The sequence below is a fragment of the Gouania willdenowi genome, chromosome 11 (assembly GCF_900634775.1).
Source record: "Gouania willdenowi chromosome 11, fGouWil2.1, whole genome shotgun sequence".
Taxonomy (NCBI): domain Eukaryota; kingdom Metazoa; phylum Chordata; class Actinopteri; order Blenniiformes; family Gobiesocidae; genus Gouania; species Gouania willdenowi.
The window spans coordinates 18,790,277-18,807,313 of NC_041054.1; the positions used below are offsets into that span (position 1 = coordinate 18,790,277).

The 17,037-nt window shown below is 37.4% G+C and overlaps 1 protein-coding gene across 1 annotated transcript in view; it reads left to right on the forward strand.

Annotated features, from left to right (window-relative positions):
• The window catches only part of dlgap3 (discs, large (Drosophila) homolog-associated protein 3), a 30,804-nt gene extending 14,043 nt beyond the window's left edge, over window positions 1–16,761 (forward strand). The window contains exons 6-11 of the mRNA XM_028460861.1: window positions 8,493–8,587; window positions 10,654–10,873; window positions 12,902–13,196; window positions 13,271–13,362; window positions 15,001–15,147; window positions 15,758–16,761. Coding sequence (XP_028316662.1) covers window positions 8,493–8,587; window positions 10,654–10,873; window positions 12,902–13,196; window positions 13,271–13,362; window positions 15,001–15,147; window positions 15,758–16,066 — 1,158 coding nt within the window. The 3' untranslated portion in view covers window positions 16,067–16,761. The remainder of the gene's footprint in view (window positions 1–8,492; window positions 8,588–10,653; window positions 10,874–12,901; window positions 13,197–13,270; window positions 13,363–15,000; window positions 15,148–15,757) is intronic.
• Window positions 16,762–17,037: the final 276 nt, after the last annotated feature.

The following is a 17,037-nucleotide window of genomic DNA, read 5'->3' on the forward strand; positions in this document are numbered from 1 at the left end:
TTTTCGCTTTTGTTTATGCCTTACAGTATCCTTACCTCCTTTTTTTGGCGCTTGAAATTTTTCCCTTTTTTATGCCTTACTATAGCCTTACTTCCATTTTTTGCGTTTGCAATTTTTTCGCCCTTTTTTAATGCCTTACAATAGCCTTACCTCCATTTTTTGCGTTTGCAATTTTTTCGCCCTTTTTTATGCCTTACTATAGCCTTACCTCAAATTTTTGCATTTGCAATTTATTTGTCATTTTTCATGACTTACTATAGCCTTACCTCCATTTTTTGACGTTTGGAATCTTTTTGCCCTTTTTTATGCCTTACTATAGCCTTAACTCCATATGTTGTGTTTCCAAATTTTTCGTCCTTTTTTAAGCCTTACTATAGCCTTACCTCAATTTTTAGGCGTTTGAATTTTTTTTACCCTTTTTTATGCCTTACTATAGCCTTACCCTCCATTTTTTGCGTTTGCAATTTTTTTGCCCTTTTTTATGCCTTACTATAGCCTTACCTCAAATTTTTGCATTTGCAATTTTTTGCGCTTTTTTATGTATTAATATAGCCTTACCTCCATTTTTTGCTTTTGCAAATTTTTGGCCCTTTTTTAGGCCTTACTATAGCCTTACCTCCATGTTTTGTGTTTCCAATTTTTTCGCCCTTTTTTTGCCTTACTATAGCCTTACCTTCATTTTTTGACGCTAGAAATTTTTTTGCCTTATTATAGCCTTACCCCCAATTTTTTGCGTTTACAAATTTTTCCCTTTTTATGCCTTACTATAGCCTTACCTCCATTTTTTGGCGTTTGAAATAATTTTGCCCTTTTTTATGCCTTACTATAGCCTTACCTCCATTTTTAGGCGTTTGAAATAATTTTGCCCTTTTTTCGCCTTACAATAGCCTTACCTCAATTTTTTTGGCATTTGAAGTTTTTTCTCCTTTTTTTATGCCTTACAAATGCCTTTCCTTTGTATTTTGGCGTGTTGAATTATTTTGCCCTTTTTTATGCCTTACTTTAGCCTTCCTTCAATTTTTTGCCTATACATTTTTTTCGCTTTTGTTCATGCCTTACAATAGCCTTACCTCCATTTTTCGCGTTTGCAATTTATTTGTCATTTTTCATGCCTTACTATAGCCTTACCTCCATTTTTTGACGTTTGGAATCTTTTTGCCCTTTTTTATGCCTTACTATAGCCTTACCTCAATTTTTATGAGTTTGAAATTTTTTTACCCTTTTTTATGCCTTGCTATAGCCTTACCCTCCATTTTTTGCGTTTGCAATTTTTTTGCCCTTTTTTATGCCTTACTATAGCCTTACCTCAAATTTTTGCATTTGCAATTTTTTGCGCTTTTTTATGTATTAATATAGCCTTACCTCCATTTTTTGCTTTTGCAAATTTTTGGCCCTTTTTTAGGCCTTACTATAGCCTTGCCTCCATGTTTTGTGTTTCCAATTTTTTCGCCCTTTTTTTGCCTTACTATAGCCTTACCTTCATTTTTTGATGCTAGAATTTTTTTCTCTAATTTTTTTGCCTTATTATAGCCTTACCCCCAATTTTTTGCGTTTACAAATTTTTCCCTTTTTATGCCTTACTATAGCCTTACCTCCATTTTTTGGCGTTTGAAATAATTTCGCCCTTTTTTTTGCCTTACTATAGCCTTACCTCAAAGTTTTGCATTTGCAATTTTTTTGCCCTTTTTTATGCCTTACTATAGCCTTACCTCAAATTTTTGCATTTGCAATTTTTTGCGCTTTTTTATGTATTAATATAGCCTTACCTCCATTTTTAGGCGTTTGCAATTTTTTTTGCCCATTTTAATGCCTTACTATAGCCTTACCTCCAATTTCAGTCGTTTGAAATTAATTTGCCTTTATTTACGCCTTACTATAGCCTTACTTCAAATTTTTGATGTTTGAAATCGTTTTGCCATTTTTTATGCCTTTCCTGGGCGACTATGGCTCAGGTGGTAGTGGGTCGTCTTCTGATCGAGAGGTTGGGGGTTCGATCCTAGTACCTGACTGTGTCGAAGTGTCCTTGGGCAAGACACTGAACCCTAAGTTGCTCCCAGTGGTCGACTAGCGCCTTGCATGGCAGTCCTGTCCCACTGGTGTGTGAATGTGAGAGTGATTGGGTGAATGAGCTGATATGTAAAGCACTTTGAGACTGTTTCAGTGTGGTGATAAAGCGCTATATAAAATCAAGTCCATTTACCATTTACCTCAAAGTTTTGCATTTGCAATTTTTTCTCACTTTTTATGCCTTAGCCCCAATTTTTTACATTTACAAATTTTTCCCTTTTTTATGCCTTATTATAGCCTTACTCCCAATTTTTTGCGTTTACAAATTTTTCCCTTTTTATGCCTTACTATAGCCTTACCTCCATTTTTTGGCGTTTGAAATAATTTTGCCCTTTTCTTCGCCTTACTATAGCCTTACCTCCATTTTTTGCGTTTGCAATTTTTTTGCCCTTTTTTAATGCCTTACTATAGCCTTACCTCCATTTTTAGGCGTTTGAAATAATTTTGCCCTTTTTTCACCTTACAATAGCCTTACCTCCATTTTTTGCGTTTGCAATTTTTTCGCCTTTTTTTATGCCTTACTATAGCCTTACCTCAAATTTTTGCATTTGCAATTTATTTGTCATTTTTCATGCCTTACAATAGCCTTACCTCAATTATTTGCGTTTCCAATTTTTTCTCCCTTTTTATGCCTTACTATAGCCTTACCTTCATTTTCAGTTGTTTGAAGTTACTTTGCCCTTTTTTATTGCCTTACTATAGCCTTACCTAAATTTTTGCATTTGAAATATTTTCGCCTTTGTTGATGCCTTACAATAGTTTTACCTCCATTTTTTTCATTTGCAATTTTTTCACCCTTTTTAATGCCTTACCTCAATTTTTGGACGTTTGAAATCTTTTTGCCCTTTTTTATATCTTACTATAGCCTTAACTCCATTTTTTGTGTTTCCAAATTTTTCGTCCTTTTTTAAGCCTTACCTCAATTTTTAGGCGTTTGAATTTTTTTTACCCTTTTTTATGCTTTACTATAGCCTTACCCTCCATTTTTTGCGTTTGCAATTTTTTTTGCCCTTTTTTATGCCTTACTATAGCCTTACCTCAAATTTTTGCATTTTCAAGTTTTTGCGCTTTTTTATGTATTAATATAGCCTTACCTCCATTTTTAGGCGTTTGCAATTTTTTTTGCCCATTTTAATGCCTTACTATAGCCTTACCTCCAATTTCAGTCGTTTGAAATTAATTTGCCTTTATTTACGCCTTATTATAGCCTTACTTCAAATTTTTGACGTTTGAAATCATTTTGCCATTTTTTATGCCTTACTATAGCCTTTCCTGGGCGACCATGGCTCAGGTGGTAGTGGGTCGTCTTCTGATCGAGAGGTTGGGGGTTCGATCCCAGTACCTGACTATGTGTCGAAGTGTCCTTGGGCAAGACACTGAACCCTAAGTTGCTCCCAGTGGTCGACTAGCGCCTTGCATGGCAGTCCTGTCCCACTGGTGTGTGAATGTGAGAGTGATTGGGTGAATGAGCTGATATGTAAAGCACTTTGAGACTGTTTCAGTGTGGTGATAAAGCGCTATATAAAATCAAGTCCATTTACCATTTACCTCAAAGTTTTGCATTTGCAATTTTTTCTCACTTTTTATGCCTTACTATAGCCTTAGCCCCAATTTTTTACATTTACAAATTTTTCCCTTTTTTATGCCTTACTTTTTTTTGTGCTTTTTCATGCTTTACTATAGGCTTACCTCCATTTTCAGTAATTTGAAATTATTTTGCCCTTTTTTTTGCCTTTCTATAGCCTTACCTCAAAGTTTTGCATTTGCAATTTTTTTGCCCTTTTTCATGCCGTACTATAGCCTTACCTTCATTTTTTGACACTAGAAATTTTTTCTCCAATTTTTATGCCTTACTATAGCTGTACCTTAATTTTCTGTCGTTTGAAATTAATTTGCCCTTTTTTAGGCCTTTCTATAGCCTTACCTCAAATTTTAGCAATTGCAATTTTTTTGCCCTTTTTCAAGCCTTACTATAGCCTTACCTTTATTTTTTGCTTTCGCAAATTTTTGGCCCTTTTTTAAGCCTTACTATAGCCTTACCTCCATTTTTTGTGTTTGCAATTTTTTCTCCCTTTTTATGCCTTACTATAGCCTTACCTTCATTTTTTGACGCTAGAAATTTTTTCTTCAATTTTTATGCCTTACTATAGCTATACCTCCATTTTTAGGCGTTTGCATTTTTTTTTGCCCATTTTAATGCCTTACGATAGCCATACCTCCATTTTCAGTCGTTTGAAATTAATTTTCCCTTTTTATGCCTTTCTATAGCCTTACCTCAAACTTTTGCATTTGCAATTTTTTTGCCCTTTTTCAAGCCTTCCTATAGCCTTACCTTTATTTTTTGCTTTCGCAAATTTTTGGCCCTTTTTTTATGCCTTACTTTAGCCTTCCTTCAATTTTTTGCCTCTGCATTTTTTTCGCTTTTGTTTATGCCTTACAATAGCCTTACCTCCATTTTTTTGCATTTGCAATTTTTTTCCCTTTTTTATGCATTACTATAGCCTTACCTCTATTTTTTGCTTTTGCAAATTTTTGGCCCTTTTTAAGGCTTTACTATAGCCTTACCTCCATTTTTTGTGTTTCCAATTTTTTCACCCTATACATGCCTTACTAGAGCCTTACCTTCATTTTTTGACACTAGAAATTTTTTCTCCAATTTTTATGCCTTACTATAGCTGTACCTTAATTTTCAGTCGTTTGAAATTAATTTGCCCTTTTTTAGGCCTTACTATAGCCTTACTTCCATTTTTTGCATTTTCAGTTTTTTCGCCCTTTTTTATGCCTTACTATAGCCTTATCTCAATTTTTGCATTTACAATTTTTTTGCCCTTTTTCAAGCCTTGCTATAGCCTTACCTCCATTTTTTGCTTTTGCAAATTTTTGGCCCTTTTTTATGCCTTACTATAGCCTTACCTCCATTTTTTGTGTTTCCTATTTTTTCTCCCTTTTTATGCCTTACTATAGCCTTACCTTCATTTTTTGACGCTATAAATTTTTTCTCCAATTTTTATGCCTTACTATATATAGCCTTTCCTCAATTTTTTTGGCATTTGAAGTTTTTTCTCCTTTTTTATGCCTTACAAATGCCTTTCCTTTGTATTTTGGCGTGTTAAATTATTTTGCCCTTTTTTATGCCTTACTTTAGCCTTCCTTCAATTTTTTGCCTATGCTTTTTTTTCGCTTTTGTTCATGCCTTACAATAGCCTTACCTCAATTTTTAGGCGTTTGAAATTTTTTACCCTTTTTTTGCCTTACTATAGCCTTACCTCCATTTTTTGCTTATTTTTGGCCCTTTTTTAGGCCTTACTATAGCCTTACCTTCATTTTTTGACGCTAGAAAAATTTTTTTCCAATTTTGATGCCTTACTATATAGCTGTACCTTAATTTTTTGCGTTTGGACTTTTTTCGTGCTTTTTCATGCTTTACTATAGCCTTACCTCCATTTTCAGTCATTTGAAATTATTTTGCCCTTTTTTTTGCCTTTCTATAGCCTTACCTCAAAGTTTTGCATTTGCAATTTTTTTGCCCTTTTTTATGCCTTACTATAGCCTTACCTCGATTTTTTGCTTTTGCAAATATTTCGCCCTTTTTTATGCCTTACTATAGCCTTACCTCCATTTTTTTGTGTTAGCAAATTTTTCCCTTTTTTATGCCTTACTAAAGCCTTGCTTCCCTTTTTTGTGTTTCCAATTTTTTTGTCCCTTTTTAAGCCTTACTACAGCCTTACCTCAATTTTTTGCATTTGCAGTTTTTTCCCTTTTTTATGCCTTACTATAGCCTTACCTCCATTTTTTGCTTTTGCAAATTTTTGGCCCTTTTTTAGGCCTTACTATTGCCTTACCTTCATTTTTTGACGCTAGAAATTTTTTTTCCAATTTTGATGCCTTACTATAGCTGTACCTTAATTTTTTGCGTTTGGACTTTTTTCGTGCTTTTTCATGCCTTACTATAGCCTTACCTCCATTTTTGGACATTTGAAATCTTTTTGCCCTTTTTTATGCCTTACTATAGCCTTACCTTCATTTTTTGACGCTAGAAATTTTTTCTCCAATTTTTTTGCCTTACTATAGCCTTACCTTAATTTTTTGCGTTTGCACTTTTTTCGCGCTTTTTCATGCCTTACTATAGCCTTACCTCAATTTTCAGTCATTTGAAATTATTTTGCCCTTTTTTATGCCTTACTATAGCCTTACCCTCATTTTTAGTTGTTTGAAATTATTTTGCCCTATTTTTTCCCTTACTAGCCTTACCTCTATTTTTGGATGTTTGAAATCCTTTTGCCCTTTTCATGCCTTACTATAGCCTTACCTTAATTTTTTGCATGTGCAAAGTTTTTCCCTTTTTTATGCCTTACTATAGCCTTACCTCCATTTTTGGACGTTTGGAATCGTTTTGCCCTTTTTTATGCCTTATTATAGCCTTACCTTCATTTTTAGTTGTTTGCAATTTTTTCGCCCTTTTTTTTGCCTTGCTATAGTCTTACCTCAAATTTTTGCGTTTGCAATTTTTTCGCCCTTTTTGATGCCTTACTATAGCCTTACCTTCATTTTTTGATGCTAGAAATTTTTTCTCCAACTTCATGCCTTACTATAGCCTTACCTCCATTTTTTTGTGTTAGCAAATTTTTCCCTTTTTTATGCCTTACTAAAGCCTTGCTTCCCTTTTTTGTGTTTCCAATTTTTTTGTCCCTTTTTAAGCCTTACTACAGCCTTACCTCAATTTTTTGCATTTGCAGTTTTTTCCCTTTTTTATGCCTTACTATAGCCTTACCTCCATTTTTTGCTTTTGCAATTTTTTTGCCCTTTTTCAAGCCTTACTATCGCCTTTCCTCTATTTTTTGCTTTCGCAAATTTTTGGCCCTTTTTATGCCTCACTTTAGCCTTCCTTCAATTTTTTGCCTCTGCATTTTTTTCGCTTTTGTTTATGCCTTACAATGACCCTACCTCCTTTTTTGGCGCTTGAATTTTTTCTTTCCAATTTTTATGCCTTATTATAGCCTTACCTCCATTTTTTGACATTAGAAATTTTTTCTCCAATTTTTTTGCCTTACTATAGCCTTACCTTAATTTTTTGCGTGTGCAAAGTTTTTCCCTTTTTTATGCCTTTCTATAGCCTTACCTTCATTTTTGGACGTTTGGAATCGTTTTGCCCTTTTTTATGCCTTACTATATAGCCTTACCTTCATTTTTAGTTGTTTGCAATTTTTTCGCCCTTTTTGATGCCTTACTATAGCCTTACCTTAATTTTTTGCGTTGGCACTTTTTTCGCGCTTTTTCATGCCTTGCTATAGCCTTACCGCCATTTTATTCTTTTGCAAATTTTTGGCCCTTTTTATGGCCTTACTATAGCCTTACCTCCACTTTTTGCGTTTGCAATTTTTTCGCCCTTTTTTAAACCTTACTATAACCTTACCTCAAAATTTTGCATTTGCAATTTTTTTGCCCTTTTTCAAGCCTTACTATCGCCTTACCTCTATTTTTTGCTTTCGCAAATTTTTGGCCCTTTTTATGCCTCACTTTAGCCTTCCTTCAATTTTTTGCCTCTGCATTTTTTTCGCTTTTGTTTATGCCTTACAATAGCCTTACCTCCTTTTTTTGCGCTTGAATTTTTTTCTCCAATTTTTATGCCTTTCTATAGCCTTACCTCCATTTTTTGACGTTTGAAATCGTTTTGCCATTTTTTATGCCTTACTATAGCCTTACCTCCATTTTTTGCGTTTGCAATTTTTTCGCCCTTTTTTATGCCTTACTATAACCTTACCTCAAAATTTTGCATTTGCAATTTTTTCGCCATTTTTCATGCCTTCCTATAGCCATACCTTCATTTTTTGCGTGAGCAATTTTTTTGCCCTTTTTCTATGCCTCACCTTCATTTTTTGCATTTGCACTTTTTTCCCGCTTTTTATGCCTTACTATAGCCTTACCTCAATTTTTTTGGCATTTGAAGTTTTTTTTCCTTTTTTTATGCCTTACAAATGCCTTTGCTTTGTATTTTCGAATGTTGAATTATTTTGCCCTTTTTTATGCCTTACTTTAGCCTTCCTTCAATTTTTTGCCTATGCATTTTTTTCGCTTTTGTTTATGCCTTACAATAGCCTTACCTCCATTTTTTGCGTTTGAAATTTTTTTGCCCTTTTTCATGCCTTACCTCCATTTTTTGCGTTTGCAATTTTTTCGCCCTTTTCTGTCTTACTTTTTCAAATGCCAAAAATAAAAAGGCATAAAAGGACGAAATAATTCAAAATGTCAAAAAACAAAGCAAAGGCATTTCAAACGCCTAATAATGGATGGAGGTAAGGCTTTATCAAGGCATAATAAAGGGCGAAATAATTTCTTCCGTCTGCAATATGGGAGAATGATGTTTGTTAGTGCTTGATTGTACGTCTTATTTTCTCTGATTCACATTCTTCTCTCTGACGGTGCAGGTTGACAGCTCAGAGACTCTGTCTGATTCTGATGCTGAGGGCAAAGCTCTGACAGAAGTTCACTCCATTGGTGTACAAGTGGAAGAAGACAAAAGGTAAACAGAGTCAGACTGCAGAAATGAGTATTGGATGATTGGCCCAGCCTCACCATGAGCTATTTACTAATTGTTCAGCTGATTATTTTTTATTTCTAAAAAAAAAAAAAAAAAAAAACATGTCTTCATCAAAAACATTGGATTTTAGTGCTGTTATAATGTGCTTCCATCAGCTTGAATTATGAATGTCCAATGGTGCAGACGTCTATGGTTGATTTCATTATTTTATTTAACGCTTCATCAGACATCACAGCTTCAAGTTCGTCACACCATTTCCCACTTTTGTGTTTGTGTGTGCATCCGTGTGCGTGTGTCACCATGACTACTTCCAATCATGTGTCATCAGACTCTTTCCTAATTATATACCGCATTGCTTATGGGTCCGATTTGCACGCGTGCACGCTGTACTTGAAATCAGAGGATATTCCCAAACATCTTTCAGTGTTTGATGATCACGTGACCACAGAATGAGGGAAGGTAATGGAAAGCCAATAACAGACGTGTGAGTCACAGAGTAAAGGAGGATGAACGGAGGTGAAGGATCTACTTGTAACATAGTAAACACACATCATTGAGTCCACTGATGTGACATTTGCACACACTGGTGCGTCATATGTCAGCGGATTTAGCGAGACTTCTGACAACCAAGTGTGAGTGAAATGACGGGACAATCCTGCTTAAATTAGAATGTGCAATTATGTGCATGTGCGCACACGCCATAATCTGTGTGACGGGAATGCTCAGGGCCCACCCTGAAAAATTACATTTTTCAGTTACAATTACGTTTTCCATTACCCATGTTTGAGTACAATTCAATTACAACTCCAGTTAGCAAGATTTTTTTCCAATTACAAATAAATTACAATTATTTTTTATTCTCAGAAAGTCAATTACAATTATGTTTTTAATTACCGAAGTTCAATTTCAACTAGAATATTTGCATTTGAAGAAGAAAATGCAAGTGAGGATGCAGGTGCTGGCCTGTGTCATTGAGGAATTAGTTTAGCATTAGCATTAGCCTAACATTAAACTACCATTATCATTAGCTAGCATTAGCCTAGCACTGGCTAGCATTAATTCAATTCAATTCAATTTAATTCAGTTCAATTCAACTTTATTTATACAGCACAAATTGAAACAAAGTAATCTCAAAGCGCTTAACAAAATATAGAATAGTTCGTACTCTATATTTATATAATGCTAGCACAAACTAGCATGAGCTAACATTAACATTTGCTTTACAATAACATTTGCTAGTAGTAGCCTAACATTGGCCTAATATCAGCATTACCCTAATATTAGCATTAGCTAGCATTAACCTTAGCTGGCATTAGCATTAGCCTAACATTGGCCTAATATCAGCATTACCCTAATATTAGCATTAGCTAGCATTAACCTTAGCTGGCATTAGCATTAGCCTAACATTGGCCTAATATCAGCATTACCCTAATATTAGCATTAGCTAGCATTAACCTTAGCTGGCATTAGCATTAACCTAACAATACCATTAGCTGAATCACAATTACTGAGCCTAAAATAAATGACCGACTAAAAGTTAACCATCCTCTTGTGTGTTAGCTTTTCTGTTAGCATCTCTTATAATAACAGGTCCTAAATCAGCTGTAAAATACACTGAAAACAAACATCTATCATCTTATTTTTTTTCCTGTCTCTTGGTTTCCTTGTTCGGCTTCCTAATCAATGAAAATATAGCTTTTAATATTTTTGGTGTGTGTGTCTGAGCCTTTTTTGTGTCAATATAGCACTCAATTTCAATTTTTTTTAATGGTAAAGTGTGGGAAATTGTTAATATGTGTAGAACTGTACATAGAACCGTAGCATGGTTCCCCAGTTTTGCATTAAATTGTAATTGACATTTTTTAGAGAACGTTCATGGCAATTACAATTACAAAGTCAATTATCTAAACTCAACGACAATTTAATTACAATCACGACAGCAACAGATTTTTAAAATTACAATTATATTTGTAATTACTTATCAATTACGCGATTACAATCATAATTGACCCCAATCCTGGGGCCCATCACCACTTCCTGGATTGCAGGCGGGCTCGTTTCAAGCGCTCCAATAGTGTGACGGCGAGCGTGCAGGCCGACCTAGACCCTGAGGGCTTCCCAGGCCTCAGCATCAGCGTCCCAACACAGGACAAGAGTCTCCAGTTCGGCTGCTCCTTCCAAAGGCATTCATCTGAGCCTGAGTCTGCCAGCCAGTACGCCGAGTGTCACCGCACCGTTCACACACAGGGCCAGTGGGCCTACAGAGAGGTAGGTCCCTCAAATGCTGCTTTCATGAAAATGCAAACCAACACAGATTCCCCATGCACATCAAACAATATCACAGTCAAAATGATACATCATGATTGGAAAGGAGCAATAAGAAGAATTAGATTCTTATATTTCTGCCCCTTTAACTTAATCAACACATAATCAATGACCACACCAACCTTCCCCCATCAATACACGTTTTACTATTCTCTGATGTTATGGAAATCTTCAAGCAAACACTATATGTCTGATGAAATAAAGTCAAATTAGACCAAAAGATATTTTGTGGATTTTATTCCAGAGCTCTTGCATGAAAAGAAGGGAATGGATGAATTATTATAGGGTAAAAAAGGAAAACTTGGGAGAAAGGCTGTTATTGGCTAATCACATAACAGAGGGGAGGGGACACCTGCATGAACTTTGTTATGGGATAGTCTAGCACTGAGAGAACAAGGCATGTTTAGTGAACTTGTCAAAGGACAACATAACATTAGGGAAACAGAGCTCTGACAGGAAAGGAAGGAGAAATATACATATATAAATGTCTATATTGGCATCTGTACGCTCAGAATTATAATGTGCATATAATTCTACCATTACACTGATAACCCAAAAAACACATTTACAAATTACCCCACGAGTCAACTTTCTAAAGCATAATGGCTGATTATATTTTTTTTCCAAATTGACAAATATTTGTACAAACCTTCAAATCATTGTTTATGTTTTATTTATTAGGATCCCCATTAGCCACAGCAAAAGATGTTGCTATTCTTCCTGGGGTCTGTAGAAAAATACAACATATACAATTACAGTGTAAAGGCATAATTCCAGCTGTCCTCTGATTTTGATTCACAACAGTTGCGCTGCATTGATGAAGTCCACACTGAGACGGGAATGTATATAAAAAAATAAAGAATAGAGAATAGGATAAATACAAAGACCCTCTTCCGCAGGAGGGGTGACGCGCTGAACCCTGAAAGAGTAAAACCATATATTTTATAGCATGATGAAGAGGAAGGTGGGGAGGGTGTGAAGGGAGGAAGGATTTTGATGGAAAATTACTGCTTCTACAGAGCTCTGCTTATCAGAGCTTTGTTGAGACCTTGAACAGAGACTGGTTTTTGCTGGCACATGTGAATACAGCACATTCTGTCTGGACTCCGAGTAATCTAATCTGACATGACTCAGCAAAGGAACCACGTCCATGTTCAAAAGTACAACGAATAATGCAGCCATTGTGTATAAACACATGAAAAATTGTACACATGAACAATATGTATAATGTAAAAATAATTGCCATAACAACAGAAAGATAAACTTTAACAACAGTTATTATCATGTAATGTACAAGTAATGTCAAAATATGGCCTGGTGTATCTAACAGTCAAGATACTACAATCCTATTAATAAAATAAGCAATAAATTCACTTAGGCATTATAAAAACATAACTAAATCCCAATAAAACATTATTAAATCACAAAGGTACAGACTTCACTCTGGAACAGCTTTAAATTCATGTGTAACATTATCTAGAGCATTCCATAACCTTATATCAGTGGCACAATTGGCAAATCTTAAAATAAATGTTTTAGTGTTTGAACTGTTCTTGATTCTTGCTGATGTGGAAATGTTGGGTTGTTTCAATATAACATAACTTTATATTTTGGGGTTAAGTCTCTTGAGATAATTGGTGCTACATGAAAAACGTTGAATTCCAGGGAGTTAAAAAATTCCTATTAATGCTAAAAAAAAAAAAAAATCCCCAACAACTTTCATATTCAACTGAACACATTGTAAATTAGTCTTGTGGTTTTGTTTTTTTCAGGCCAGGCCATATTATAGCCATTAACTCTGTATTATAGATAATGCACCTGGTTCAAACACGTTAATGCTCTTATACTGTAGGTCACAGGATAGCTTACAAAAGAAAAAATGGTGGAGAATAGAAGCTTAAAAATAACTGTAGTTTGTCCTTTAATTTTAACATAATGCCATTGTGGACTGTTTTTTTTTAATGTTGTCAGGACTTAATTCAGAGTGGCTACACCTCTGAGGCGTGCCAAGCAGACCAACGTCCCCACCAGCACCCCCACTTGCCCCCGCGTGCCCACTCGCCTCTGCCTATCACCTCTGAGCGTGCATGGGCAGCGACACCCTCCCTAGAGGGTCCTCGAAGCCTGCCCGACTCAGGGAGAGCCTCGCCCTGCATGAGAGATGGAGAGTTCTTCCTCCGCCTCCTGCAGACGGAGGTGGAGAGGATGGAGGGCTGGTGCCAGAACATGGAGAGAGAGGCAGAGGAGAATGAACTTCCTGAGGAGGGTGAGTGCGGCAGACGGATCCCGGATAAAAAATGTAACCATGAGTAAACATGGGATTGCTCTCACTGTCTCTAGTTCTGGAGCTGATTCATAATGCAGTTGGCAGCGCGCAGATGCTCATGTCTCAGAAAGTCCAGCAGTTTTTCCGCCTATGCCAACAGAGTGTGGTAAGTACTTTTTACACACGGTTTTGATGAGGATCGCAGCTGTTAACCCTTCTATTATCCTTGGGGTCAATTTGACCCCATTCAATTATTATCATTCAAAACTTTGGTTTTTTTTTTTTTGCTTCATATTTCGTGACCTTTCATAATTTGAAGGGTACAATTGATTGAGCATAAAATGATCATGATGATGTTTTTTCAATGTGCTGAACACACAAATTGACCCCAAGCGGTTTTAGTTTAGGGCCATTATTGAAACAAAACTATTTGTGTTTGCCTCCAGTTGCAGGTGTCTGTCACTTGGTGCCAGCGAAAACTGCTGGTTTCTAACGGTATTTCAGGAGTTACAAGTTTCAAAGTTACAGATCGCATTCGCCAAATGTGTTCCAAAAGTCCTGTGCACAGAGACAGCAATAGAGAGTCCCGATTTGATGACGCGCCTCCGGATGTTCATACAGACACACAGAATGGATTACACACAGACAACTTTGTTTACAAATCCTAAATCTACACATGACCATGGCTCAGGTGGTAGTGGGTCGTCTTCTGATCGAGAGGTTGGGGGTTCGATCCCAGTACCTGACTATGTGTCGAAGTGTCCTTGGGCAAGACACTGAACCCTAAGTTGCTCCCAGTGGTCGACTGATGCCTTGCATGGCAGTCCTGTCCCATTGGTGTGTGAATGTGAGAGTGATTGGGTGAATGAGCTGATATGTAAAGCGCTTTGAGACTGCTTCAGTGTGGTGATAAAGCGCTATATAAAATCAAGTCCATTTTACCATTTACATACGAATTAAAAGAGACACACGGAACAAGGTACAGACACACAGATTGTATTATGCACACACAAGTGGTTTTACACATTGCACTTCCACACACACAGATTGTAACACACGCACCCAGATCAAGGTACAGACACACAGATTGTATTATGCACACACAAATAGTTTTGTTACCATAATGGCCCTTTTAGATGTGTAAAGCGTGTCTCTGTGTGTGACCCGTGTGTGACCCACACCATGGGCATGAATGTGTTTGTGTTGTATCTCTGTGTGTGTATGAGTGACCTACTACTCACACCTGCTAAAGCAAAACAGCTGTGAGTAGTTATTCAGGTGTGAATATCAGTTAAAACCCCAAAAATGTTAAAAAAAAGATAAAAATTACTTAATGAGAGGAAAGGGGGCGGGGGGGGGGGGGTCACCAACATCAACCGATATGGTTAATTCTGTGAGAGTCATGAATGTGCACCCCGAGTTCGAAAATAATTGTATAAAAGATTTTTAGGATACACTAACTGTAAAACTGATTTGGATGAAAACTATTCAAGATAAATGCATTGTAATTTAAAAGTTTGGCCTGATGGTGGCGCTAGAGAACAGGTCAAGGTTTCATTACCAAGGGGTCATTTATGTATTCAACAAATAAACAAAGTGCCTGACACAAAAACTTGGTCAACATTTTTCTGAAAATCATATTCTGGAGGTAAATATCCCTGGGGTCAGATTGACCCCAAGGGTAAAATGTGTTTGTAATATTTGAGGATAATAAGAGGGTTAAGGGGAACATTTGCTGAATTCTACACAAATTGCACAGGCTATCATTTAATCATTTCATACTTTGTCCCGTGTGTCTACCCAGGACCCATCAGCCTACCCCCAACCCACGTCTCAGGACCTGGCAGCCTTCTGGGACCTGCTGCAGCTCAACATCGAGGACGTTAGGGTCAAGTTTCAGGACCTTCAGCGGCTCAAGGACTCTGGATGGAGGCTTCCACCTGAAAAGAAGGTGAGAGACCCAGAGAAGCCAACGTCCATGGTTTCCCTCCATTGTCTTCCCAGAGTTAAAGTGGCAGTGTGCAGACAAGTAGCACAGATGGTGTTGCCTCCCAAACCTTTGCAGGCTGTGAAGCTGCAAACCGGCAAGAGGAACTGAGCAGGGATGCCCACAAGGAAATATCTAGAAGGATTTGGGGCAGTTCAGTGCACAACAAAGAAATCAATGCTGTTATTTTTTTTCTATAAATTTTAAGCAAATCAATGACCAACGTGATTCTCAGTAACAGCTCTTTCTCTGTCTTCTTCTTTGTCCATTTTTTTTACCCCCTTCCACCTTTTCTGTTTTATTCTATTGTTTTTTTTTTTCCATTATTAATTTTATTGCATGCTGGAATATGTTTTGTGGATTTTTGTTGGCCTGCTGTGATATTTCAACCCTTATTTATTTACTCCTCGTGTTGGTGCTTTTGTCCTCGTGTTCATTGCGTTGCTTTAACCTTTGACTTATTGCATGACGTCTGTTTTACTCACCATACAATATGCATGTTTTCACCCCTCCAACATGATGAATCCACTATCCGTTTTCATTGTAAATCATGAATTTACCATGACTGAATCAGGAGGATAAGAAGCTTCCTCCGCCCTTACCAAAGAAGCCAGCAGGCGGGGTGAGCGGCAGCCTCAGAGCGGACAGCGTCGGGGACGGCGGTGCCGGAGGAGGCGGGTCGGGTGGTCTGGTGGTTCCTCGCATCGGAGGTCACACCCTGCCCATCAGGGAGAAGTGTTTGGACATCGTGGACCGTCAGAGGACAGAAGCGAGGAGGAGGCTGCTGCAGACCAAGCGCACCGCCTCCTTCAGGCAGAACTCGGCCACGGAGAGCGCCGACAGCATCGAGATCTACATCCCCGAAGCTCAGACTCGACTATAAAGGCGCGAGGTTCCACTTTCCCAACATTTTTCACTCTCACCTTTGGCAAAGCTCACCAACCTCTGAGCCCAAACATAAGCTCCAATCTCCTCGTGCATTCAATCATTATTAGGAAGCAATTACAGCCATTGTAGTGTCTTGAAATTTTGACATAAAAACAGACACAGAGGCCTAGACCTTAAATGCTAACCAGATTTCCTAACTTTTTTGGAGTTGCTTTTTCTATTCATCTCATTTGTCAGGAAACAGGAAACGGCTCACTTTTCTAAAAGCAGTCAGAGGAGTAGCATGCCTGTGCGTGTCCACCCAGCACATCTCCCATCACTGAAAATAAAGGGCTTAACAGGCACAAGACCTTTGATAGAATCTCCCCCTGTCAATCCCCCCGATGCCATTTGCAGCACATACTGCTGTGTTTCATTGTTTGAGGGGGATCTTGAATAAGAACTCAGAGATAAATTAACTTTTTTCTGTTGAAGCGATGCTAAAAATATGATCATCTGGTTAAAAGTTTGAAACCTAAAGATCGTTTACCGAGCTCCGTAAGCCTAAAACACTTTTTGCCTGGGCGCCACCTGTTCGCGAAGGTATTGAGAAGAAAACAAAACAGTGGCCAGTGGCATGCATTGATTCCCACATTGCATAACACGGTGAGGAATTTGGATATTTGAAGTGCGCTCACATGTTTGCCAAAAAAAAAACAAAAACAAAAATTGAGCGTCATTAGCGTAGCGTCACAGCCGGCATGAGTCAGAGATGGAAACTGAAGAACAAACAGCGCTGTTTGCTTTCTGAAGTTTGGAGAGTTCAGTGCTGGCGGTTTCTCTCGGTTTTGTAGGGAACGTAATTCTGTGGAATTTCAGGAATAAAGCCTTGAAATTAAAGCCAGGAAGCCTCTTTTCCACTGGGTGACCACGGTGCCACCCTGTGGTAAAATACTGACCCAAAAAAACAATAGGGGAGTGCAGTTC